Source organism: Podarcis gaigeae (genome assembly GCF_964106915.1).
Source record: "Podarcis gaigeae genome assembly, chromosome: 3".
In the NCBI taxonomy this organism is placed as follows: domain Eukaryota; kingdom Metazoa; phylum Chordata; class Lepidosauria; order Squamata; family Lacertidae; genus Podarcis; species Podarcis gaigeae.
The window spans coordinates 88,504,804-88,532,700 of NC_139680.1; the positions used below are offsets into that span (position 1 = coordinate 88,504,804).

At 43.8% G+C, this 27,897-nt stretch overlaps 1 protein-coding gene across 7 annotated transcripts in view; it reads left to right on the top strand.

The window, feature by feature from the left end:
- The window catches only part of TOGARAM2 (TOG array regulator of axonemal microtubules 2), a 76,326-nt gene that overhangs the window by 26,513 nt on the left and 21,916 nt on the right, over nucleotides 1–27,897 (top strand). For all 7 annotated transcript variants that reach the window (XM_083732226.1, XM_083732225.1, XM_083732223.1 and 4 more), the window contains 12 exons: nucleotides 1,615–1,751; nucleotides 3,639–3,773; nucleotides 4,844–5,089; nucleotides 6,603–6,823; nucleotides 8,007–8,191; nucleotides 9,233–9,282; nucleotides 14,845–15,026; nucleotides 17,671–17,827; nucleotides 20,251–20,415; nucleotides 21,879–22,020; nucleotides 24,169–24,274; nucleotides 27,312–27,547. In XM_083732226.1, coding sequence (XP_083588352.1) covers nucleotides 1,724–1,751; nucleotides 3,639–3,773; nucleotides 4,844–5,089; nucleotides 6,603–6,823; nucleotides 8,007–8,191; nucleotides 9,233–9,282; nucleotides 14,845–15,026; nucleotides 17,671–17,827; nucleotides 20,251–20,415; nucleotides 21,879–22,020; nucleotides 24,169–24,274; nucleotides 27,312–27,547 — 1,853 coding nt within the window. In that variant the 5' untranslated portion in view covers nucleotides 1,615–1,723. The remainder of the gene's footprint in view (nucleotides 1–1,614; nucleotides 1,752–3,638; nucleotides 3,774–4,843; nucleotides 5,090–6,602; nucleotides 6,824–8,006; nucleotides 8,192–9,232; nucleotides 9,283–14,844; nucleotides 15,027–17,670; nucleotides 17,828–20,250; nucleotides 20,416–21,878; nucleotides 22,021–24,168; nucleotides 24,275–27,311; nucleotides 27,548–27,897) is intronic.

Here is a 27,897-nt window from a genome sequence, read left to right on the forward strand (position 1 = left end):
CCATCTCTTTGTTCAGATCACGGAAGATCTGAGTGGTGTTTTTTTTTGTTTGCCTTGCTTTGTTTTGCTAAGAGCGCAACAGTAGCACCATCTTCTCGGGTGACAATTGTGTTTCTGCTACTCTTAGGACTTGCTTAAAGAGATATTATTTTAACATATTTAGTGCCAGAATGGGAAATATGTAGGTCTCCAGATGTTGTGGTACTAGAACTTCTGTCCTCCCCAACCATTGGCCATGATGGGTGGTTTTGATGGGAGTTCATAGAATCAAAGAATTGTGGAGTTGGAAGGGACAACAAGGGCCATCTGGTCCAACCACCTGCAATGCAGGAATATTTTGCCCAACGTAGAGCACAAGTCCATGACCCTGAGATTAAGAGTCTCATGTTCTACCAACTGAACTATAACAGTGGCCCAGCAGCACCTAGAGCTCTACAGGTTCCCAATCCCTGATGTGTGTTGAAAGGCTTACTCACAACACCTCGGAACTTTGGGACACCTTTAGTACGACCTTTTCCAGTGACACCATTTTAGCCACTTATTTTTTTAAGTGATCTTTTAATTTGTGTGCCTGTGTTGCCTTTTACAATATTTGTACATTAGTCCTTAATTAATAACTGTACATTTTTGGGGCCTCTTCATAAGGAAATGATCCATGCATCTGCTTACATCAGGCATTCGTGCCATTGTATTGCAAGTCTCCAATGTGCAAGCAGCTGCCAGTTATAGGTTGGGGCTTGGACAGGGATCACTCTTCATAGGAAGCCATGGATTACTATTAACATCTTGGCATGCTACACCAGTACTCGTGGTGTTATGTTTGCTTTTCTTCCTCTTACGTGGAGATTATCTCTGTGTAGGGAATTGTTAATGTAAGTCCATTCACCCTCCTTTGTGGGCAGGTGGCTTTGTGGGTGGGCCCTGGGCCTCCCTGGAAAACTGTCCTATTGCTGGCCAGATCGTATTTCCGCCACCAATCGAGCCAGTGGCAGCGGGAGGTAGTGGGTGAAGGGCCATTCCCAGGGTTTCCCCCACTTGGCTAATTGGCACCGCCATTTGGGTTTTCGCCTACCTCATAGCAATCATCACAACTTTGTGAGGCAGTTAGGCATTGGGTAAGCCTAGTTTTGTTTGGGGAGGAGGTTGTAGCCTCCGCCTGCCCCTCCATGGGTAAGGGTATCCTGTTAAAAGGATCTGGAAGGAGTGGCTCCTGTCCGACACCTAGTCAGGGGCTAGGGCCATACCACTCCTCCAAAGGGAACCGCTTGGGGGGTGCCCCAATTTGACGTAGGTCACAGGGCATCCCCCCACCAGCTTCATCCTTAGCAACACTCCCTGTGGATGGGCAGAGGTGACACGCACTGTTGCTTACCACAATGCCTATGGCCAAACCTCAATCTGTAACCAATAAAGTTGTGGCCTTATTTGATCCGAAACCAATATCCTGTGTGGTGTCTACTTATTTACACTTTAGGCTATAGCCTAAAGGTTCCGGGGCCTCAAGACACAAGAAGCCTATAGCTGAGAGTTCAGGAGTTGCATTAGCTGATAAAGTGTAAGAATGTAGAGAATGCATCACCTGGGTTGCTTTGTCTTTGTTGTTGTTTTGTGCAGACCTTTGGATGTTCTGGGAGAGAAACAACAGCAGCTGTGGAGCCAGTAACAGGAAAGCCAACCAGTAGCCTCTTAGTTGTAGAAGTATCCTGGGCCCTGCCTTACACACATGGCAACACATGATGAGTTCACAGCAGGTAAAGATCTTTCTTTCTATCTTCCCGTATTTGAAACTTTCTGCTAGGTTATCACATACCATGTATCTGGAGAATGCTCTTGCTTAAGATTTGTGTCTGGCTTCATCAGTGTTCCAGAATATACCATGAAAATTTCTCCATAAATACTTTTACTGGTTACAATACACCAGGAATGGGTAACCTGATGTTGGCCTACAATCCCCATCATCCCTGACTGAGGCTGATTAGAGTTAAGCACCATTTACAGGGTGCCACAAATAAGGACATAAGAATGCTGCAGCTTCTGTCCTGACATGCATTCATTACAATCAGCTCTCTTTCTGTTACGCTGTACTTTCCACCAAATATTGTGCTACTGCTGCCAGCTGTTTAAAATAGGTGATATAGTTTTTGTGTAACTTACTTAGCATGCAATCTTTTCAGTGTAAAGCAAATGCCAAATGTAAAGGAAATGCCAAAAAAAAGAAACATAAAAAAACAACCCTGCTAGGAGGTACACACAATCTCAAGATGATTAGCTTCCATGCAAATTTGGAGGAGCAGAAGGCCACTCACACAATGGGACTTTCTCAATTCCTTCCCAGCTCATGTTGACCTAGAGTCTGAGTGTGTGCTGAACCACTCACAAGGATATAAAATATGTAGTTCAAGCAAAACAAAATAAAAAATGTAATTATCCAAAACCCCTGCCCAAATCAGCCATGTGAAACTAACCCTGAGTATGGAATAGCAGTTTCTTTAGCAAACTCTGGGCATATCCAGACTTGCACTTGTCCCATGTCTAGAAAGCAGGAGTTTCAGTGGTTTTTTGCTTGTCCTGTACTTTTTTTCTAGGCATGGGTCCAAGTGGTTCTGCCCTTGCCATGCTGCTTTCCCTTTAGTGATAAATTGGAGCAAATGTTGATGTTTGCTCCGATTCAGCAGTAAAGATGGGGTTTCCTTGGGTGAACGTTGTGGGGCAAGGGCAAGAGTGGATGAGCCCTCTTTTGTTTATCTACTCTATACTTGGGTGTATTGTCCAACAAGAACATAAGACAGTAACAAGGGGTAGATTTACTATGAAACTGATGAAGCTTAAGCTTCAGGGACCCTAATCTTGGAGGGCCCCAGAAGCGATTTTAGTCCACATTGCTTAAATTATTTGGGTCTAGTTGACCGAATTTGAGTCACACAACTCAAATTAATTATTTTTGTTGCTGTATATATTTCAACAATTCCAAAGTCTGAGAGTCAGTTCAAGGTTCAGGGCCCCATAAACATAGGTCTGCCACTGGACAGAAACATATTTTTTGGGGGGGGCGCAGTTACAGACATATACATCCACTACTCTTTTGTTGTACCCTCTTCTTGCAGGGAGAGGGTATTGCAAAATGTTGGCATAGTACTGCATGAAGGTGTCACCTTATGATTATATTCTGCTTTTTCAATGACTGCAAGTGCTCTATTCCTGCTGGTCATGAGACATTTGTGCTGGCCATTCCTCCTGCTAACACAGTCTTCCATTGTGTCCCCTTCTGTACCTCTGCTGAAATTAGGTTTGAAATAAGCATTCTGTTGCAGCTAATTTAATAGGTTGATGTCTCTGTGTTTGCTTGGTGCCCTGTGCAAACAACAGTTTCTCCATTTTGCAAATGGGCCTTGAGGCCAAAAAGGTTGGTGACCTCTCCACTGCAGTCTGAACTTTATTGAAACACAGTCTTCTTAAAGTAGGAGCACTTCCAAGAGGGAAGAGTGTCTGTGCAAGCAACTTAGGAAATACTGTAGCCACGCATTTGCTGCTTCATAGACTTACTAATCCTTTGAATAGGCCTTTAGACATGGAAGATTAGCAAGTGATTGCTCTGGCCCTCCTTTTTCATTTCATTCGTGTTGTTCTTGTTTTTAAAGCCAAACACCGAGCTCCTGTTGCGATATATTGCGGGAGCATTCCCAAAGTGAAGCCTGGATGCAGGTCGCTGAGAGGAGGCAGCATCGATTCCAATTTGCAGCTCTGTGGGAACGGATGGACGACAGCAGATGATGGTTAGGATGGGGAAGACTAGGTGGGATTTGTGACCTGGGGGCCATTCCACACATCCTCAACAGTGTGCATTCATGATAGTTTGTGTTCAGGATGGTATTGGGGCAGCTATATGCATCCTTTATTTCACTACTGTTTGCCCCTGTAAGAGTTTCAGGGTGAACACACTAATCTCCGATTGGTGCATGTCCCATAATGTCTTGCTAAAATCTCATAACTTTTGACACCACAAAAGTTTTTTCAGGGTTGTGGGGGTGTTCGTTTTGTTTTGGTTGCAGTAACTTGGTAACCTTGGGGGAGCATTGGGGAACAACTAATAAAGCAGAACAATGTATGGACTGCCCTGTCCACTACTGATGCACCATTATTGCATCAGTAGGGTATTGCAGAATACAAACACAGAACTACACCAGTCTGGATGGGTCCTGTTCCTGTAAAATTAAAGCCCAGTTTGCAAGTGGGAAAACAAGATGCAGGCTGAAACTGCCTAATATCTAGCCGAGATTTTTATTCATCTTACAAGTGGTATATAGCTGTTATGACATGAAGAAATAAAATAAAATAAATATAGCAGTAAGTCCCATAGAGTTCACTGGCGTTTATGCTTGTGTAAGTGTCCAAGGGATAGGCACACTGCCTTTGGTCACTTTAGCAAGAGTGACAATTTTTGAGGATCTCCAAGCATGGGGACTGTTTGACTTTTATCGTAGAGGAAGGATATATTTGGCCAACGTGCTGCAAATGTGGAGAGAGAGACAGGCCTACTCTGCTTCACATTCATGGCTTTCAAATAAACCCCTAGCGAAACTCTGCCCATTCCTTCAAGCAGAGCTGGTCAAAGACATTTGCTGCCTAAGGTGAAGGATGTATAGTATACAAAAGCCCAGCCATTGGCTGTGGTTCTGTTTAGCCTTCCATTTGGCAACTAGCTGGTGAGGGAAGTTCTAGCCAAACCAGCTGGCCACTGTGACCTTCTTGTTCTCTGCAGAAATAAGCAGGAGGGCTAAACCTGATTCCCCAATATGTGGGACTGGTCGAGTAACTGAATGCCTCTCATTAAATTCCCCTGCAGCTTCTCTTCATTCAGTTCTAAAGAAGCAGGCATGTTTGTGGGGAGGCAAAGAAGAACCTCTGGATATTAGGAATGGCCTTCTGAAGAAGAATACAGACAGAGCAGCCATGGCTGACCTTTCTAGCACTCTGCCAAGGCAAGATCCCAGTGAACTGGAGGTGAGCAGTGCAGCCGTGGAAACTGCACAAATCAAGGACAAGCTCAAGAAGAGGAGAATATCTGAGGGGATCCATGCATCAAGCAAAGGTATGATGGATGCTTGCCTACTGATTCCGATAAGAAGCATTGGTCTTATTTGCAGTGATGTATAACAGCTCTTTGTGCGAAGCGTTTGAAGTCCTTACAGCTTTCAGCCTTGCAACAATCTCTTGAGACAGATTTGCCATTGTTCTCATTTTACAGATGGAGAATGGAGACTGAGCCATAGTAAATAGCCTAGTGAGACTTATGGGTTCTGTTCCATTCCTAGTTCTAAAGCTCAACACTCAGTTAAACCACAATGTTGAAAGCTGAACAAATGAAGAGTGGGCAAAATCTGCCATTGACACACACACACACACAAACTGGGAAGCAACCTGGCAACGCATGTCTGCAAAATGTTAGCACTGAAAACTGCAGTATGTTTGTTTAAAATAGAATAGTTAAAGTAAAAAAATAAAATAAAAATCTGTTCTTAATGAAATTGTTGTGGATAAACTTGGGTTACTTTGGGAGGAAGGGCAAGATAGAAATTGAATAAATAACAACTTATTTTATTTATTGATAGAAGTATTCATATACTGCCATTTTATACAATATTACAAGGTGGTACAGTGGTACCTCGAGTTAAGTACTTAATTCGTTCCGGAGGTCTGTTCTTAACCTGAAACTGTTCTTAACCTGAAGCACCGCTTTAGCTAATGGGGCCTCCTGCTGCTGCCGCGCTGCCGGAGCACGATTTTTGTTCTCATCCTGAAGCAAAGTTCTTAACCTGAAGCACTATTTCTGGGTTAGCGGAGTGTGTAACCTGAAGCGTATGTAACCCGAGGTACCACTGTATACAGAAAGATGTACAATAATATATACAGCATTATAAGAACAATATAGGATGATAATTAAAGTGGCTGGCTGATGGGGGAAAACCCATAAAGAGTTGCAAAGGTCTTCAAGAGAAGCCTGAAAATCACAGGGTTGCAAAATGTATTCTGGAAGAGTGTCCCATAGCATGGGTCAAGTGACACTAAATGCCTGACTTCTAGGGAAGGCAAGTTAGGCCTATGTAACATGGAGGACAACTATTGCCTTTGAGCCATTTCCACTGTTCCACCCAACATCACCCAACAGCAACCATTTCCAAGCCCAGCTTTCGGTACTGCTTCTCAATGATATGACAACAGATTCTTGTTTGGCCCTATTGGTGTCTTTCCTCTCTCTATCCAACAAGAGACAATGCCCACTTGGCATGTATTCCAGAGACTGAATATACTTGAGCCATGAATCTGGTTCCAGCAGCCCACAATCACAGCAGCATTTGACCTGGTATCTTGTCCAACTGCATAGCTGCTGGACATCATTGCAGGGTGAGAATGTGGCAGTATACAATTTTCTAGAGGGGGAAAAGGTACCTGGCTTTTCTAATGACATTTTCAAGTCTTTCAGGCTGTTCACAACAACACCAAGCTGCTGTACGAGGAGCTCATTGTCCTTTGGGTGATGTACTCAGTGTATGCGCAGACATTCAGGGGGGAAATGTCACATCCATTGTGTTTTGCATTTCCAGGCTTATTGAACTCTGTGGGTCCTCAGGGACTTGCCCTGAAACCAACCATTTCCAGATCTGCCTCTCAAAGACTGCTGGTCGCTTCCAAGCCCATGCCTCCTATTCAGAGCATCCCCACTACCCCAGAGGCTGACGGAGCTCGTGAAAGACAGCAGAAAGTGTTGGGAAACTGCTTGGAAGTTAGAGCGGACAACCAGGAGTCAATAGCAGACACTCAAGAGGTAGAGTCAAATGAAGATGCTGAAATGCGGTGGTGTTTGTGCCTGAGAAGATTTATGCTTCTAGAAGCATTTGGGTTCGCTTTATTGTTTCTGTTATTAAAAACTGAGGAGCTAATGTTTGCCGGCATGGCGAGGTTATGATGTTGGGTCAATTGCACCAAATCACATTTGATTTAGTCTGCAGCTGAATTGCAGAGTCTGTTGTACAAGCATAATCAAATTGGTATGAATGCGCTGTCTGTTGTGCAAATTGTATTTCTTTGAAGAGGGGCAGAAAATTACATGCAAAGGGATAAAATGTGTACTAGGAAAGAAAATGAATCTATGAAACTACCTTATACTGAATCAAATCAGTGATCCTGCCTACTCAGCTGGGCAGAGGAATCAAGAGGCCTATCTGTTGGCAGTCGAGGCCAACAAGCCCTCACTAGTTCCACAGTGACATTAGGGAAACATCAGTTCGGTGAGTTACCTGGCATTAGAAATCTCTTCCTGATATGGGAAGATCCTCTGTGTTATACTGCACAGTCTGTGAGATATGAAGCGCCTCTGGAGTTAATAACTTGCAGTTAGATATGACAAATTGTTAAGTGGCATTTGCAGAGGACCAAGGATCCGGTGATCACACCTTATCATCCAGGAGCTGAGAAGCTGATGAGGGCCGGCAGGAGGAGCACTAATGTAAAAAATTAATAGACTTCTGAGAAGCAGATTTTGATGGAAGGTCGAAGGAGTTGCAAAATTGGCCGGAGCTCAAGGCTGTCTGGCAGGAATAATAGATACATCCTGGAGAGTGTGATCGAAATTTATTCCAGTAAAATATATAAGAAAAGAAAAAGGGAATAGAGTGTTGAAATTCTCCTGCCAAAGACAGGAGGAGGACAAGCAGAGGGCGCTATCACACTGCAGGTGACACAGAGAGACCAAGATGTTGGAAAATGTGGTACTTCAGCTGAAATAGTCTATCTTTCGTGCCACACAGAACTTCCCACATTTTTGCCCCTTGAAAAGTTCTGTGCAGCTCAAGTGCTTATTTTTCTGCATCAGTAGAATTTGGTTTAGAGAGTCTTCTTTTTTTAAAAAAAGGGCTGATCTGTCCCTCTCTTATTCTTAGGGATTGATGCAGCAATCACTGAGTGATAATGTCATTGTCCCGTGTCTTTTAAACCATGCTTTCCTGCAGATCTTACATAGCCATGGTGAGAATCTGAGGAGGTCTTTAGGTACCGCTTTGATCCCACCTATCCCCAAATCAGCAAAGGCACTTGAAGAAGAAAATTCTCAGAATTTTCAAGAACTTCTTCCAGGCTCATCGCAGTTCCTGCTGCAATCTGCTCCTCTTGTTACAGAAGATTCCTCTGAAACAAGGTAGACGGCTCCTGCTTTCATTTCCTTTGTTTATCAGACCTCTTGCACTGCCTTTGTTTCCTCTCTCTTTCAAAGCCTTGCCTGCAGTATCCTGCTTCCCCGAAGCTCAGAGGATACAACTTTCCCCTTTTATGTGAGCTCCAGCTCTCCATTGCATGACTGTGGCTTTCTGAGGCATCTCTGAACATAAAAAGACCCCTACTGGGTCAGATCACTGGTACATCTCTCCCAGAATCCTGTTTCCCATAATGGCCAATCAGGTGTGTCTGGGAAGCCCCATAGCAGACTGAAGGCAATAGCCACCCCTTGCTCTAGCTCTCAGCAGTTACTCAAAGCCATAGTGCCTCTGGTGTAGCATAGTGGCTGAGCTACGCTTTAGGAAGTACCTGGTTCAAACCTCAACTCTGCCCTGGATTTGTTAGGTACTCTTAAGCACGTCACTGGCCTCATTTATACAGAATGCTGGCCACAAGCCATAGCTACAGTAGTGAAATTAGCCTGAGCATGAGCTTTGTGCTGGTGCATACAGCTTGTGCGCTTCCCATTTTGCTCCTTCCTTCCTAAATCAGGGAAATGAGCCATGGACCATCTGGCATAGCATTAGGCGTGAGCCTCCATTCCAACCAAACAGGGAGCGGAAGCCAAGGTTTCTTCTTGACTATGCTTGATTTGGGGAAAAGAACCAGGAGTCCTGGCTTATGTGTCATGTTAAAAAGGGGAGAGACAAAGCAGGAGAGCACCTGAGATCCATGCAGCTTTGGTCACAGGCCAAGCTGACTAAGCATGGTTTGTGGTCAGTTTTACATATGAGCATGGCCACTGTCTTCTAGCTGCATCTCTTCCCTCCTCCCCATTAATTTCCACTATGGGGGTGATACTGACCTACTTTTTCAGATTGTTGAAGGTAGTGTGTTTGTATGCATGTTGAATAATTTAAAGCACCATATAAGTGCTGTAATATTATCTCTCTGGCAGAAACCTGGGTTCCCTCCTCCCACTTTGTTATATTCATATTTTCCTTTTTCTCCCAATTGTTTTAAGGTCGGGGACAGGGCCTTTCAATGCCGAGGACAGCACCCTCAACACTCTGGGTAGGTACAGGTGGCATATATGTTCTATCAGAAAATGTGGATGTGACTTTTAGGAGACATTAATGCTGAAAGCATCTTCCTAAAAACAACAACAATCCACTAGGTGGTGGTGGTGTTAGAGATGCTCACGATGCTACTTTTATTAGAGATAGGTTTGTGCATCCATGTTTCAAGATGCATACAAGAAGGCTTGCAAATGCTGTACTTCCCAGCACAAAACTGCAAACCAGTCTGGAGAGCACACATCTTGGCAGAGAAGCAGAGGGGGTCCTCTTACCTTCTCAATGTGACATTTACATACATAGTATCTTGGAGCAGCCTTTGGACAAGAAGGTGCTCCAGCAAAGCAAATGCATTCAGAAGTCTGAAGGAGCGATGTGGTCTTGCCGCTTGTCAGCAGGTAAGGCATATGAATTCATGTGCCCACAGAGAAAAAATGGAATTGAAAAGTTCATTGACGGGACCTCAGCAGCTCCTCATGATTAAAAAGGATCGCAAGGGCTGGCAGGGACTGTTCATGTTCATCAAACCTGATCTTGCTGTGTTGACACAGGAGTTGCTAGACTTAACCAACCCTGGCAGATGTTTACCAAGTGTAGGAAGAAAGTAATTTCTCTGAGACAGAATTTGGGGGCAGGCCAATGTCGGGGGAGCAAATAAAACCGGATGATCAATCAAGAAGGAAAGCTGCAATGTGGCAGCAGAAGGGAGGGCAGAACCAGGAAGCAAACGGAAGCTTCTAGGCCAGGCTGTGAGTGGAGCAGAGATCTTGAACCAGAGGGGTCAGGATTAGAAAATAGGGAAATAAAGAATACTTATTGGAATGAAAGCACCAGACAGAGAGTCGTCCTTGCAAATATATTCCAGACAGAGTCATGGTAAGAAGCAGACAAGAGGCATGGGAGGGCATAGGGGGCAGTCACTGTGATGTAATAATAATAATAATAATAATAATAATTTTTAAAATTTATATCCAGCCCTCCACAGCCGAAGCTGGGCTCAGGGCGGCTAACAACAATCAATGCATGTCAATGCCACATTCCTACGTCAGCTGTAAAATAAAAAAAACACTGGAGAAAAGTTTTACTAATGCAACTTCTCCCCACACCCAAAAATTCTCAGTCTGTCTAGCTTTTGGGAGGAAGAGGCAGCCTTGAGAGCATGCATGGTGTAGCTTGCAGTCAAAGTGCAGACTTGGGTTCAAATCTCTGCTCATATATGAATTGCTCTCCCCCACCCCTCTCTCTGTGCCTAATCTACCTCAAAGGGATTTTGTGAGGCTATAATATAGCCACATGTGCTGCCTTAAGCTCCTAGGGGGCACGACAGGATGTAAACGTGATAAAAGCATAAAATAAATACTAAAATAGAAAGAACCTCTTTCTGTTGCCACCCTGCTGGGCTTTGTGGTGTTGGAGAAAGCAGCCATGTGAAGATGTATTGTTGATCTGCTGAGCAAGGAAGGTGATTGTTTTTGTGTGGCAGCTTTAGTAGTAAAAGCACTCAGTAGGCTGGTAAGAACAGAATAAGAGAAAACGCTATTGATTTTTAAGCAGCATTGTTGTGTAAATTCCGATTAGTTTCTGGAGTGACTTCATTGCTTTTTAAAGCATGGCCTCTCTTAGTTCCCTGTGCCACAAGAAGCTCATCTGGAGAGCAAGTCCTGGGTTGTGTGTTAAGATGGAGGCTTTCACATTCTGCTCTCTGGGGTGATTGCCTAGTCAAAGGTGCTAATATCAAGGTGGCTGAGCTGCTAGCTTTGGTAATTATCCCACTTCAGGGGATGTGTTAGGAAGGGATTTATTGAGGCAACCGCTTCAAAGAACTGAATTCTGTTAAAATACCTCTTAATTCCCTATCCAAGAGAAAGGGGCATTTTCCTGGATCTTCTCACAGCACAAGAGAAAACATCATTTCATGAACAAAATCTTGATGCTCTCCAATGCATATTGTTATGTATGTAATACAGACCTGAAAAAGTAGGAGATGAAATAAGATATTAAATAAGGTCGGAAGTGGGATGCTTCAGGCTACAGGGCCCAAAGCAGCCACCCCACTCTCTTTATTTTTCATCTGGGCCTTTGTGTTTTCCTTGTGGTCCTTGTTCGTTTTCCCACTTCCACTTCCACTGACTCCTCCAAATCAGACTTTTTGAATGCACACTCTGCTCAGCAATCTCACACAGCCAGGTCCTCATGGACTCCTAGATATGTAAGCAGTGCTGGGTTCAAATGAGATTCCTGTGGAGTGTATCTTCATAAACAGGCAGAGATTCATTTAACACATTAAACCAAAGATGTTCCTGTATAGGAGATTCACTTCCTTTCCCATGGCCTACTCTAATTTGTCCAACCTTGTTCATGTCTATTATGCAGTTGGGTTGGGAGAGAGGGAATATCTTGGCTGGGTGGGGGAAATGGGATCTGGTTTATTAATTATTAAGGGGTGGGTGGGGGTGGGTGTGCACGCACGTACACACACACACACATATGCATGTGCCTATCCGTATATATGTGAGAAGCATAATCTACATGTACATACCCTCCAACATTTCTCCAATGAAAAATAGTGATGTCCTAAGGAAAAGTGGATTAAATCAGAAACTGGGACAACTTCTGTAAATCCAGGACACTCCCTGGAAAACAGAGACACTTGAAAGGGCTGGATGAGAGAAAAAACACATACCTATTCATTTTGGCAGTGTGGCCATTAGAGCTTTCTCCATCTGACCTAAGCACTAAATATCCATATCAATTGTAAATTGTACACAGCACCTGCCACAGTGTCTATGTTAAATAAAAGGCTAACATGACCACCTCTCTGAACAAGGCCAACCCACCCATGAGTCAAGATGAGGCAACCGTCTCAGATGGCAGTGTCTACAGGGGCAGCAGATCCAACCTCCAAGAAAAGCATCACCTGCTCTTCCCTGGTAGCAGTGACAGCTATGGCATACTCTCTGGAGGCTGGATCTTCTGTCTCCTCAGCAGCCCCCTGCCCACTGCCTCTAAAGGTGCAATGGTCTCCTCCCATCTTTGTTCCTGATGTAGATCTTTATCCCCTTCCCTTGTTCCTGATTTAGACCTTCAACCATCCCTTCTTGCCTGGTTGAGGGGACACCATTTTGTGGTTTGCCTCAGGTGTCAAAATGCCTTGGGCCAGCCCTGCCTCTGAAAATAGTTTAAGTGAATATGGAGTCGTAGGGAAGTTAAGGAAGGCTACAGGTATTAATATAAGACATATTATGGGCAATCACCATAACTCAGTATAGCTGGCCCAGGCAAGGACTAGCCTGGTATCAAAGTTTGACACCTTTTGCCCTCCATATGTTTTGGACTACCGCTCCCATCAGCTGCAGCCAACACTGGCCGAGGCTGATTGGACTTGTAGTCCAAAACATCTAGAGGGCACCAGGCTTCCTTTCACAATACAATTGAAGTGTTCTTGACAGGACAAAGGAAGAGGCTACTTGCAGTAGTTAGTCTGTGGGGATGGGCATCAAGAAAGAGCAAATATTTGAGGAAATGTAAGTAGGAGTATGACTGATATCTTCAAGGTACTGTCTCCTCAAAGGGATTATTTCAGGAGAGAGAGAGAGAGAGAGAGAGATAGCTGAAAGAAATAATTATCCCCAGGAACAAACAGCTGAAAGGTGTGAGCTTGAGCTCTCTGCCTCAAAAAGGAAAATAACCAATTTACCTGAGCTGATGAGTCACTGTTCCTAAATGAAGGCTCATTTTAACTCCAGTTGATGGAATCAGAAGTAGCTCATATGGAACCAAGTTCAATCACAAAATCAGAGAAAGAGTGAAAGAAAAAGCCTGATGGATAAGTTCAAGTGTCCTTCTATCCCAGCACCCTCCTTCTCACAGCAGCCAGCCTCAGGGAGCTCATGATTAATGTGTGAAGGCAACAGCCTGTACCCAGTATCTGTTGTTCAAAGGAAACTGCTTCTGAACATGGAGTTTACAATAGCCATGGAAAGCCCTGTCCTCAATCACCAGTAGTAGAGATTGATTCACACCACGTATTTAAAGTGCTTTTATGCCATTTTAGTAGCCACGGCTCCTCTGCCCCAAGGATTCCTGGTTTGTTAAGGGTGCTAAAAGGTGTTACAAGACACCTCACTGAGCTATAATTCCCAGCACCCTTAACAAACCACATTCCCCATGATTATTATTTTTTTTTGGTGGGGGGAGCTGTAAAGTGGTATAAGAGTGCTTGCATGGTGACCTAACATAATTATGCTACATGGAGTGCTATCTTTTATACTGACAGTCAGTTTTATTCACTAATGTTATAAGTGAGTGCATACTAGTGAGCGAGTGACAACTGCTCCTCACATCTTGTCGCCCGCTCTCCACACCATTAATAATTTTATAAACCTCTATCATGCGCCCACATCCTTCTCTCCCGCCCCCCTGCAAGGTGACTCACGCATGCACAAAAACTTTAGTCTTTTCGCGCAGGGAAGCTGCTTCATCCCCTTGTTTGGATTGCCAGATAAACATCATGTCTTTTTTTGAGATGGGGTGAGCAGAACTCTTTGCACAACACCATCCCTCTGGTAGGAAACTCAGGTGGTGAGTACTGGTAGAAATGGAGTCAAATCAGGGCCACTGAGAAACAGCAGGTTGCTATTGGCCTGCTTGGGGACTCCTGAGGTTTTATAGTAAGCCCTTGCAAACTAAAGGGGATGGTGCATGCTCAGTGGCCACAGAATGCAGAGGGTTAGTTGGAAAAGAAAACCAGGAAAACCAAGGTAGCTCAGTGGTAGAAGGTTCCCAGCAGTGGCGTAGCGTGGGGGTGCAGGGGGGGGCCGGCCGCACTGGGCGCAACAGCTGGGGGGGTGCGCTTGCACTCGCAGCTCTCTGCCCCTACTAAAATCCATGGGTTAGGGGGCGCAAATTACTTGCCTTGCCCTGGGTCCTGACAACCCACGCTATGCCACTGGTTCCCAGGTTCAATATCTGGCATCTCCAGCAAGGACTAGGCAAGAACCCTGACTGTAAAATCTTGGGGACCTGCTGCCAGTCAGAACAGACAACACTGAGCTCGATAGACAAATGTTCTGACTCAGTATAAAGCAGCTTCCTATGTTCTCTATGTTCCTAATGGCGTGCTGTAGGAGGGCATGACTGGTTGATTGGCTGGAGCCCCGAAAAAGGAACAGGCTTTTCCAGAGGTGAGGATACACTGCAACATATTTTGTTACAGGTCCCACTTGACTACTACAATTTATTTACAAAGGTAATAATAGCATAACCCACAGCTGACAGGAAATGGGAACAAGGAGGACAGCTCTCTCTCTCTCTCTCTCTCTCTCTCTCTCTCTCTCTCTCTCTCTCACACACACACACACACACACACACCACTACCTTTTTAAGTCCATCTACAAAGGGAGTGATTCAATCTAGTGGAGTATCTCCTTGGCACAGCCTCTCGATTTACATTAATACATTGTGTAATTTCTTGGCTCACGCTCTCCACAGTAACACTTGTTATTTCATACATGCTCGCTGCCCATGCTAACGTATTTCTTATGCTTTATTGGCTCATCAGAAACCAGTGCACCGGAACCCTCTTTCAGAAATGGCCTGTCTGCATCCTTGAAGGTTACTGGGTGTCCACTAGAATCCGTACTGCCATTAACCGCCTCCTCTCCCGGTCTGGCGAAGGAAGGGGGCCAGCTCTCAAGTCCTTACCTTTTGAAAGATGACGAGTGGAAGGAAAGCAATGGAAGGGTATGCGCCTTCTATCCCCTTTCTAGCTCTAATGAGGGCACGTTGGTGCGGTGATGTGTATTTAACTAAGCCAAGGGAAAGGTATGGTAAGTTAGCAAGCAGTAGCGAGGGTGACTGTGAGTGACATTTGATTATTGCTTTTTAAACGATGCCACTGCAGTTAAGCATGCAGGTTTGGCATTGTAGGGATCAGACCCATCCTTCAATGACTTGAATTGTCAGGTACCTGGGGATGTTTTCCAGTGAGAATCCCTCATCTGTAATCATCTTTAGGGCTGCACAGACTCATGCAACAGAGCTCCGCAAGCCTGATAAATGAAAACTCCTATTGCCAGTGACCCATGTGTGATATCTCCATGACCCATTTACAATATTAAGCACCTGCCTGGAAGCGCTAAACTCCATCTAAATTATCTCATGGGATTCATCATAGGATTAAAAGTGAGAACCCTGTGCACATTGCCCTGAGTTCTTTGGAGGAAGGGTGGGAAACAAATGTAGTAAACCAAAAGAATGCGCTGAAGGAAGATGTACGAATTGTATGCAGCTGGAATAAATCAAGTGTGTTTTTATTGCATTTAGCTGATTTTGCAGAAAGAGCCTCGGAAACTTCTTTAATTTCTTGCATGTTTTCCTGCAGTGACAAAATGATACATAAACCTCAGAAGGGGCATTCAAAGTGAAGTTTAGGGATAAAGGAATTCATTAACGATTTCTGAGGATCTGGTCTCAAGTAATACTGCCCTTCTACATTCCTGCTAATATAAATTGCTTGCCTTTTTTTACATAGCTCAAGCCAGATTCTTTCCTCATCTGTTCAGAATAGTGCTTGCTAAAACTTTTCTCTTTCTTGGACTGAAAAAGCATTGGTTCAGCATTTTTTATAATATCAGCCTGAAACTATATGTGAAATCAATTATATAAATAATATAAGGCCGCATGCCCTACTTTTTCTGAAAATTTCCTGCTTCTCATCTTATAGAATAGTCTCCAACCCCACCCCAAGTCTTCTGCCTAATATTTGCCTACACTTGTACTTTCTCTTTCAGCTGCACCCAACAAATTACAAGCAATCCTTGTTTTGTGCAGGGGTTCCATTTTGGACCCCCACAAGCATTGGCAGAGCATGCAGAAGCTGCCCCGTTCCACCCCTTTTCGTAATGTTTTGGGGCTACTTCCAGATTCAGTGCTGTGCGTGTGTGCATAATCCTAAGTCATTCAGAGGCACCTAAACTGGGACTTGCCTGTAGATGTTTTGTGGGAAATCTACAATCAGGTTCCCAATGCTGTTTCCTCCCTGCTAAATGCAGCTGGGACTGGGGGGCAAACTACAAGGGGAAGAACTGTAGCTCAGCAGTAGAACATTTGATTTGCATGCAGAAGGTTCTGGGTTCAATTAATGACAATACGAATGTGTGCAGCGGAGGGTGACCAAGATGGTCAAGGGTCTGGAAACCAAGCCTTATAAAGAATGGTTGAGAGTGTTGGGTATGTTTAGCCTGGATAAGAGGAGACTGAGAGGAACTATGTTAGCCACCTTCAAATATCTGAAGGGCTGTCACATGGAAGATGGAGCAAACTTCTTTTCTCCTGCTCTGGAGGGTAGGGCCTGTACCAATGGATTCAAATAACAAGAAAGGAGATTCCAACTGAACACCAGGAAAAACTTTCTGGCAGTTAGAGCTGTTTGACAGTGGAATGGTCTCCCTCGGGAGGTTGTGGACTCTCCTTGGAGGTTTTTAAGCAGAGGTTGGATGGTCATCTGTCATGGATGCTTTAGCTAAGATGCCTGCATTGCAGGGGGTTGGGTTAGCTGACCCTTGTGGTCCCTTCCAGTTCTACGATTCTATGAAGTCATATATACTCAATATAAGTAGCTACACTGAAGAAAAAACAAGAAAATTAGCACATCCTCCATTTTGATGAAATATTTATCTTATTTTCTAATAAATAAGGTTTCAAGAAAATGGATGAGTTCTGTTTGGGTTTGTGAATCACATTACGCCAAGAGATTCCTCACTTGTGTGTAGAGTAGGGATGGAATTTTATGAAATTCTTGGTGTTGAGCTTATCTGTGCAATATTTTTTCCTGACTCCTGTCTTGCTCCTTGATCTTGATGAGAAGTGAGGGTTTTTTTACTAGCTCCACTAAATAATACAAACAACGCTCACATATTATACACATTATTATAAATATAATTTTATATGAATGTTTATATGTGTATACAGTCCAGGTTTCCTAAGGGAACCAACACATAAACAGATAAATTCAACTACTGATATATCGTATCGAGAAACTGTATTATACCATAATACAGCAAAAATCCAGTCCTGCATGAGGCTTGACTCTTTTATGCATGTTATATATACACAATATATACATATTTTTGTTTATAAATTTAAATATAATTTTGTTTATAAATATGCAGGCTTTTTAGAAAAAGGAAAAGAAAAAGATAATGTGCAAGCGGCTCAGACATAAGCAAATGCTCAGTGTAAGAGGTGGTCCTTTGTGGTCAAAGCTTGATCAGGTTGGAAGCACCAAATTCCATGTATAGATACGTTTAAAATAGAGTCCTCTTCCATCCCTAATGTAGAACAACACACGTGTCCCTTACTTTTACTTTGCTTTCGTTGTGTCCAGATCCACGTGACCATATCAAAGTCGGCTCAGGAGAAACTGCGCCAGAAGCAGTTAAAGGAGATAGAGATTTTGCACAAAGAAAGAGAAAAGGAAAGAGAGAGAGAGAAGGAAAGGCTGACAAAGTTCGAAGAGCATCTACAGAAAACTGCTCGTGAAGGTATGTGGCGACTTGAGAAATAAAAGGAGCTCGTTATGCAGATTTCGTATGCATTTTGCATCACCGTGAATTTCATTTGCCTTCATTTAACGTGCCTTTCAGAGATCAGATGCACACTGTGTAAGTCAGGAGAAGAAGAAAAAGGTGACCTACAGGGTTGCTACCTTCCCCTGTCTATGACAGCTGCCTGAAAAGCTAACATCCCAGGGGCCCCCTTTGTGAGTGGAGGTTATGGAGGAGCATTCACATGTCTGCTCAGGAGTAAGTCCCACTGAGTTCAGTGGGGCTTATTCCCAGGGAAGTGTGGCTGTCTAGATGTTATTGGAAGACATCTCCCAGAACCCCTGACTGGGATGGCTGGGGTTGATGGGCGTTTGACTCTAAGAACCTCTGGAGCATCTATTTTCTCCATCCCTGGTGTATAGAGTGGCAGTCATGTGAGCCTCCTCTGTCTTCCACTGCAGCCTGCAACTCTACATACAGACTTGCCTCCTCACCTCCTATGTGAGAACTGGGCCAATGCTGCAGCACCGGGTGAACTCTGAAATGCTCCCACAACCCCGTTGTCTTTATTGAACATGACTCTTTTCTTAGGGAAAAGGTGAGATGTGTCCTTGTATACTTTGGTAGACATGAACAATATTGGAATAATGCACTTATAATGCTGAACAATCTGTGACTTTGACACTTATACAGTGTATTTCATCAACGATTTCACTGCACTTCACAAAAGGTACACTTAAAAAGGGAGCTACCCTAGCAATGGAGAGACTGTCTAAGAAGGTAGCCTGTAATAATATTCTAGTTCCTGGACCATGTTGAATGGAGATCTATTCTCATCGCTATGAAACGCACCCATATTTCAGTATACCTGCAGCAATTACAGTCAAGCAACGCAGATGCTGTTCGCCAAAATTTATAATTTTATTAAATAAACTATAGCCCGGAGGAAATTTTCATGCGCAGGAAGCACTTAGCCATACAGTAAGAATTTCCCTGATTTAAACACCCTCCACACCCTTGAGATGTGATGCTTTTCAGATGAAATATCCAAGCTGTTACAATAGGAGTGCATATTTAAGATGGGGGAGGAGGAAGGTTTATGGCAGAGCTCCCTAAGTGATCTGATTGCAACTGACATGCAGTGATTGTGCTGCAGTATAAACTCCACAAAGGTCTGCAGCAGCAGCAGAGAAAGTGGCAGAGTCAGCACTCTGCCGGAACAAGGCTCTGGTGCAAGGTCACTTGCTCTTGCTCTTTACTGTGGGTGGGAGATGTCAGCCCCCGAGAGCTGGGTGTATGTGGTGGGGCTTTTCTTGCATGTCGTTCTTCAAAGTCCCATAGTGCCTACTATTGCTACTATTACAGCTGTAGGGACACGGGTGGTGCTGTTGTCTAAACCACTGAGCCTCTTAGGCTTGCTGATCAGAAGGTTGGTGGTTCGAATCCCCGCAACAGGGTGTCCCAGCTCCTGCCAACCTAGCAGTTTGAAAGCATGCCTGTGCAAGTTGATAAATAGGTACTACTGTGGCGGGAAGGTAAACGGCTTTTCTGTGCACTCTGGCTTCTGTCCCGGTGTTCCATTGAGCCAGAAGCGGTTTAGTCATGCTGGCCACATGACCTGGAAAGTTGTCTGTGGACAAATACAGGCTCCCTCAGCCTGAAAGCGAGATAAGTGCCCCAACCCCATAGTCACCTTTGACTGGACTTAGCAGTCCAGGGGTCCTTGTACTATTACTGCTACTACTTCTATTAGTACTTGAGCTCCTTGGAGAAAAAGGTGGGCCATAAATGCAATTACTATTACTATTATTATTTCTCCAAATTTGCAGAGCACACTTCACCATGTCAATATGATTCCAAGGCGGTTTCAAGCAATGCATTGAAATTATTATTTCTGTTCCAAACTTGTGGAGTGCCCTCCTTCTTAGAAGAAACATAATCCCCATCAAGTGACGTGTTGTGGTTTACAGAAATACATAAAAATACTATACAATATACAATATATACAAACGTTAAAAACACTCAGTTAACAAAAAACAGAGCAACAGCAGGAGGCTATGCAACCTCTTGTAGGGGAGGCACACAAAGAAGGGCCTCAGATTATGATAGTTAACTCCAAACGCCTGAAAGACTAAAAAAGTACTTACTTGCTGGTGGAAACCAATTGTAGCCTCCCCTGTCCAGGCTTTCAGGGGAATGAAGTTTAAAGAGTGGGCTCCAGCATCTCAGGATTTGCTTGGAGTCATGCTGCTGTTCATATTGCTACCAGGTAAGCCCACCAGGGGCCCACCAACAGAGAACGGGACCCACCTGAGTACACATTTTGCCTAGGTGCCTCTCAAACCTGGAACTGGCCCTATGTTTTTTCAGCTTCTAGTTCCCTTCACTCTCTGCTGACTTCCCTGAATTACTTTCTGCAGGTTCCGGGCCACTTAAAAGCAACGGAACCACCCCTGTTGGCCTCAGTCTGAGCAATCCCTGCAGAGCTCCTGTTGGGACGTCCCTGAAGAAACGGGTGAACAGGCCCTCTCTGCCCAGCATCCCTGTCATCAACCACGACAGTAGCTTCCTCAGGCATGCTTCAGGTGAGGCACAAAAGAGGCTAGCAACAAATGCAGCTTTTATGGTTGTCAACAGCACTGGATAGAAGTATCAGGCACAAGCAAGGGCTCCCCCATAACCACAATACATACTGGAAAAATAAATGGGAAAAGAAACTTCTTGCTTCAAGTATTATAATCTCAGCCAAGCTGGCAATATCACTTTTTCCGCTCACTGGTGTTTTTCAGATCATCTTTTCTTGAATTTTTTTTTTAAATGAAAGTTGTATTGAGTTTTTTCCAATATTACATAAAACAGAATAAAGAAATCACAAGCAACAAATACAGGACCGGCCTGCTTGTGGAGGATTGTGCCTTGAAACTTCTTGGGTAGCTCAGAAGAACTTGGTGTGTAAAATTCCAACCGTGGACAATAAAATGAGGTGCAAAATTATAAAACATTCCTTGTTGCTGAACCAACATGCATTGGTTCATGTTGCAAATGTGGAAAACCGATAGGTTGCCTTAGGAACTCCCTATCTATTACACTACTACAAAAAGCCAAGAGGTTAATTGCAGCCGCTTCTCTATTTGCACCCCCTCATTGTTTGTGGCCATTTCCTTTTGGGAGCGTATAAGGCATGGCCAGAGAAATTCTTTCAGCACGAGGGCCACATTTGCTTCTGGGCTACCTTCCAAGGGCCACAAGCGAGTCTTCGGCAGGGCCAAAGTGAATGCAAAATTTGCCTTTGAACAGTGGACTGCTCCCCGTCTCTTCCATTTTTCCCATCTTCTACTGAGTCATCTGGTACTAAAGAGATAACTACCCTCTATTTATTTACCTCTGGAGTTCTCCCTGCTTCTCCTGCCCTTTCAAGGTCCCTGTGCAAATAGCATATGACTCAGCATTCTCCTCTGTCCATAGAAAGCTTTATAGTGATTATTATTGTTTTGCTTCGGCCTGCCGCTGTATCACCTTGTCTCATGAAATGGTTTAGATTTTGCAGTCAAAGCAGGCTGCCAGGATGATTTGATATTAATGCCATGTCTGCACTTCAGCGGGTCCTCCTGGAAAGTTATACTGCTCTAAAAAAAGATATGGTATTGTGTGGTATAATTGTTAGGCCAACAACGAGTCCAAATGTGAGATGCCTCTTCAATGTTGCAGATCAGCCAGATGTCACCAATAGGACATAGTGCAAAGGTGGGATGGTGCAGAGTGGGCTTCCACTGCCTGGTGCACCTCTGCCCCCACCAGAGAAGCCACTCATGGGACTCGGAGTAAATGGGATATTCAGCCCAATACACACTTCGGTGAAAACAGTCTATTCTCACTGCAGCCCTTTCAATGGAATGCAATTCAGATATGCATCTACAACTCCATGGGAACAGTAAAATGAAATATGACTCCTTATAACAACAACTTATTTGTAGCGTTAATTGTAATTTCCTGACTGCCAGTGTTAATTGCATTTATATGCCTGGCTGTTGTTGCTTCATACTTACAGCTAACTCCCTGCCAGCAAACCTCCAGGGTTCTCCGGAATGGGAAGAGGACCTCGTAAATAGAGATGCCTTAGAAATAAGACCCTTGTCTTACCCAGAGCAGGGGCTGGTCGATGCTCTGAAGTGGCTCAATAGCAACGATTGGTAAGGAAAGAGAAAACTGTACCTTCCCCCTGTGCCTCATGCCATAAAGTTAGGCGAGTGGCCTTGTGGCTGCATGAAAGCTACAGTATAAAGTGAGATTCAAATTCACTTCCTCTGGTTTCCAGACAGCACACACTCCATCTGTTTTTGTCTCATTCCTTTCCTCCCACAAACCCACAGAGGATACCAAATTGATGGTGGACTTTCACAAGCCCAGTTTGGGAAAACGGTGAGCTTGTTTCAAAAGGTTGTGGGCAATGTCAAGGCAGCCCAACTTGGGCCTCCCTTCCTATTTTTTCACCCAGTCCCATTAAGCCCCACACCCTAAATTCAACTCCATGGACGGTGTCCAGCTAAAAAATTCTGCTAGGGAAACGAGGTGTAGCTGGAATTTCTCTGTCCTCCTTGTGCTGCCCCTAATCCTGTTCCAGGGTCTTCCCCAATCCTTGGGAGCTGATCTACGGGTATCACATGGGACATATGGGGAGAGGAGAGGGCAGGGAAACTCCACCGGGCAGCTGAAAGTCCTTGCAGTTGTGGAACTGTTCAGTCAAATACTGTCCCATGAGCTTCTTATAGCTGACACCCCTGTGGAGTTGTCCTGCTTTGAGTGGCTTTCTCGACAGCATGAAATCTATGTGTGAGACAAGAGCAATGCCAGCGTTTAGCTCTTGATTAGAATTTGGCTGCCAAGCAGCCACTTCCACTGAATAAACCTTTTTCAGAGACAGCTAACTGTAATTTCCCCTGATTTATCTGTACAGTACAATTTAGAGTACAGGACTTAGAAAACATGACCAAAAAGCCTTTTAAGACTTGACTCTGGAATACGATAATAAGACCACATCATTAGCCAATAAAGTAAGACTCAATTGCCTCTGCTGTCAAGTTTTGGAGAGTGGCGTTAAGGGCATTGTCAAGTTCATTTAGATACAAAATAAACACCAAGGGGGCAAGAATACAATCTTGCCCAAGGCAGGTCCAAGAGATGTTGCTGCCTGAGGCAGAGTAGCACTAGTATTCCCACCTCATACACATTAAGCACAAGGGCAGGCAAGTTATATTGGCACCTGAGGAAGAAACTCCCCAAAGCACCTCTCCTTACTTGCAGGCAGTAAGTATCTAATAATAATTAAATAACAATTAGCTGCCATTTTATGACACCCCAAATCAGTTACCTCAGGTGGCTTCCCCACTTTGTCTAATAGTAGCGTTGGCCATGACCCTGCTTAACACCCCCAAACATTGTAATAATGCCAGCGAGTTGCACAATGTTACCACATTTAATTTGAAGTGTGTTATTCCCATTGATAATCCTACTTTTTTAAATATACAACTTTATAAAAAGCCTTTCCTAACATACACCATTAGTTTTCTATGAAAATATAAAAGCTGTGCTTTCAAAAAGATGTGGAAGATTCAGTCTTTGTTGCCGCTGAACCTCACAGTTAACATGATTTTTTTCTTTTTCATTGGATATATCTGCCAACCAGCGACAACAATTCACACGTCTCATGATGTGAGCCGTCGTCCACAAAGCTTATGCTATAATCCATCTGTTAGTCTTTAAGGTGCCATGATATTGTTTCTTGTTGCTAAGAGTACAAACACGTCTACCTTTCTGGCAGCTGTTGCTCTGGAATTTGTCACCTGTGCTCATTTTTGTCGCCAGATCACCTGCAGATGGTGCTGTTAATTCAGAAAGGCAGAGTTGTGAGGGATTATTGGCCTCAAAAAAAAAGAAAAAGAAAAAAAGGGGGGGGGGGACTCCACAAGCTTCACCTCTTGAGCCTCGCAAGAGAAAAACTTGCCACGCAGGTTACAGCCCTTTCCAAGGATGGAGCCTATCATGTGGAACTAGTAAATCAATCACACTCTTATATTCAGCTTAATTCATAGGAGATTCTGTCTAGCACACAGTGGAATGTATTTCCCCCCAATAGTAGTTTTAAAACCATAGTGTATAAGAGCTTCTGTTAAAATTCAGCATCTTTGCTTTTCTGTATTCCCAATGTGTGGCTTCTGTGACACGTCTCATTTTCAGACTCTTTTACTGCAGTGAGAAATCCTGTTTCTGCAAAATGCCAGGCGAGACCAATAATTTCCCTTCTCTTCTCTCCCTCCATCTTTCTGATAATTGCCTCTCAGGCATCTGAAGGAGAAAGGACTCTTCAGCATCCGATGCTTGGCTACCTGCCATTCAGAAGTTCTCCAGTGTAGACTTCATGATGTTTCCTTGGCAGCCACAAAGGAGGTGGGAAATGTGCATTTAACATATGTCCAATCTATCTTCTCTTGTGGCTTACCTGACACTTTCCAATCTGTTTTTATTTAGCCAATGGGTCTCTGAGCAGCTTTTATACCTGTCTATACCTATTGCTGCCCAATATGCTCTTTATCTCTCCTGGAAAAATAAGCAATTAATAAGCTGCATGGGGGAGGGGGGAATTCAGCACAAAATAAATCCATGCAAATTAATTAAATTTGCATGCATTTACTCACTTTCCACAAAGCTGTCTGCTTCTGAAACTTAAGCTTTCAGTGACTTTTTACTCTATTTTAGCAAGGAGAATGGCAATGGAGTGAAAGAATAAAAGTTGAGTTAGTATCCATGGAAAAGCTGAGGTCCCACTTTCCTGTCCACTGGGAGCCTGGCCCACTGAGTTACTTTAGAAGCCATCCTTGGATGCTTAATAGCTATCGTGACATAGAAGGTCACTTTAAAAAAATTACTAAGTTTCTCTGGATGTCTAGATTGAAAGCCAGATAACCCAACCTCTAGTTAGCAATCTTCAGAGGCTTTTTTGTGTGTCCAACCTGCACCATACTTCTGTAGGGGTGCTTCCCCATGGCTTTCTATTATCTGTTCAGTGCTGCTGAGGCATGCAAGTTTTGTCCAGAAAACGTCATCCTTATCAAAACACTGTCCCATATTATTTCCCCATACAATCCGGATTTACTGTTTCAATGGAAAATCCAATAAGTAAAAACAAAAAAGCAAAACCGCCGAAACATCAAATCTGAATTACCATATTTTTTGCTCCATAAGACGCACCCGACCATAAGACGCACCTAGTTTTTAGAGGAGGAAAACAAGAAACAAGAAAGCAATGCAAAGCCTCTTGAGCAAAGAGGCAGGAGCGCTCCGACTGCGCTCAAGAGGCTTTGCGTGGCTATCACTGAAGTCAGGAGAGCAAGAGGGATCGGTGCGCATCGATCCCTTTTGCTCTCCTGGTTTCAGTGATAGCTGTGCAGCCTGCATTCGCTCCATAAGACGCACACACATTTCCCCTTACTTTTTAGGAGAGGAAAAGTGTGTCTTATAGAGCGAAAAATATGGTAAATGGAGGAAATATATGGGGTGGCCTTTTGAAGAGGACAGGCATCATGTGGACCTTCTGAGAAACTTGCATACATGAGCAATGCACTGATAATGCCTCTTGTGTGTCTCCATGGAGAATATAGAGATGTGTACGCAGAAACTATCCTACTAAGGTAGGAAAGGTAAATGTGCAAAGGTAAATTTTACATCCATTGCTTCAAGTACTTTTGCCTCTGGCCCCTCACACTACTGTCATGAGGCCCTTGGAAAGTTTTTCAGAAGGGAATGCAGCCTTGGGCTGAAAAAGTTTCCTCATTCCTGAGCTGTGGCCTCTTCATCTTAGATTCTGCCATGGTTTTATATAATAAATATATTTTATGTAAAAATGTAAGTGGCAAATATCTGTCTAAAATAAAGGAATGAAGAAGAAAGAGAAATGTACTTGGGTTCTTGTACTCAAATACCCATGAAGCATGTCAGTTACTGAGGACCCAAATGTGTATACTTCACTTAAAGCAGTGATTAGGAAAGGACTAGGGCCTTTCTGATGTATATCGGAGGTGGGTTGAAAGATACAGTTTAGTCATATATGTAGCTTTCGTATCTGACCTGATGTACATGCATTTTGTACTTAGTTGTTGAAACCGTCTCACAGAAGAACCTGCAAGTCCAACCATGTTGATTCTGTCTCTTCTATCAACTGCATCTCTTTGTCTGAAATGCTTCCTCTATTTCCACCCAGAAAAAGGGAGAACAAAAGCTGATCTGAGCTACCTACATTTCCCCAAACTCAAATTCGTTATGTGCTGGACTCTGTGATGCAGCCAATTCTTAGATTCTAGGGAGCTTATTTACCCAACGGCCGCTCTTAACAGCTTTGCTGTTTATTTGATCGCTTAATGGAGAGGTTTTTATTGTTCTCATTTTAAACCCTTCTAATAAAAAGCAGGAGGTAAAAGAAGCCACAGGGGCCATTTCTACACTTGCTCATTGTTTGATCAGTCGACTGGGCTGTTAACATAGCAAAGTTGGCAAGGCCATTAAGCCTTCTGTCATCTGCAGCAAATAATGGCTGGCCATTTGTGTAATTTGTGGTCTCTGGCTTCTCTCTGAAATTATCATGGATGTAGACTTGATTCCCTGTTAATGGGAAGGTTGGAGCATCTTCAAACTTTAATTATCTGAATGTGGGATTCAGTTCTGTGGGATTCAAACCCTCCCACTTTGCAAAACACAAGCAAAGTGTTAACGGCAGGGTGTCTGTTTATACATAGAAAGAAAAATGGATGGGTTACTTCCCTTCCAGAAATCCCCCCTTTTTCCGGTTCATAGTTTAAAAAAGTAATATATGAAATTAGGACTGATAAGTATTTACAGCTCTTTTCAGGCATTGGCCGCTCACCCCCATCTGTCAGGACATTCAGCTCCTGTTAAGTATTGTGTGTGTAAAAGTGAGGAAAGCTGCCCAGAGTGGCTGGGGCAACCCAGTCAGATCAGTGGGGTACAAATAATGATTCCCCCCCCCTCTCATGTGGAGCACAGCAGCAAAAAGTTCGTTAGTTGCTCAAACCAGTGAGCAAGCCTGACTTTATTATTTATTTTATTTATATTAAGCATTTATGCATGCATATGTTTTAAATGATGGTTAGGTGCTCCTGATTTAGTACTCTCCTTCCTTAAGTTAGATCTGCAGGTCGTGGTGCCCATTCAGATGGAGCCATTATCAAACCTGAAACAACTCCATGTTTCTCCTATTCATGATAGGAAGGCAATGCAGATGTACACTGCGAGTGACTCAACTTGATTGGCACATCCTGGTTTATTATCCACACTTTGATAAGAAGTGTGGCATTTTGTGGACAATTACAAATAAATTGTCTTGCCTTTGGTTGGTGTGTCAGCATTTGCAGCAGCAAACAGGATCACATGAATGCGCAAACGTTTCAGCTTGTAACGTTTCCATTGCCAGGTTAGCAACCTCCGGTCGAAAGTATCTCGGTTTGCTATCGGGACCTTAGCTGACCTCTTCAAGGCCATGAAGAAGCATATGGACCAAGAGGTTGAAGAGATTTCTCGGGTCCTTCTCCAGAAGGCAGGCGATTCTAGTGAATTCATCCAGAAAGCAGCTGATCAATGCTTGGGCATCATGGCGCAGAATGTGACTCCCTCACGAGCGATGGCTGCCCTCATGGCCAATGGAGTGAAGTACGTGAAGGGCATTTTCCTCTGCATGCTTGTACTTCCTCAGTTATATCTGGACCAATTTCCCTAGATTTTTTTTCTGGGCCCTCACACCTCTTCTTCTTACCCATGATTTGTTCTCTTGAAGTAGAGTAGGGCTGCAATCACGCTGGATAATAAGGCACCAGGGTCACATCCCTGGGGGGTAAACTTTCAAGGGATGCATGACAATGATGGGTGGGGCTGGAGTCCAAAATGGGTGTGGTCACTCTATGCGCTCCCCCTCCTCCTCTCCATAGTCTTCCTAGCTTATGGTTTGCCAGAGCTGAGGCAAAACACCCTTGCCAGAGATCTGAACTGTTGGCTTACAGAGG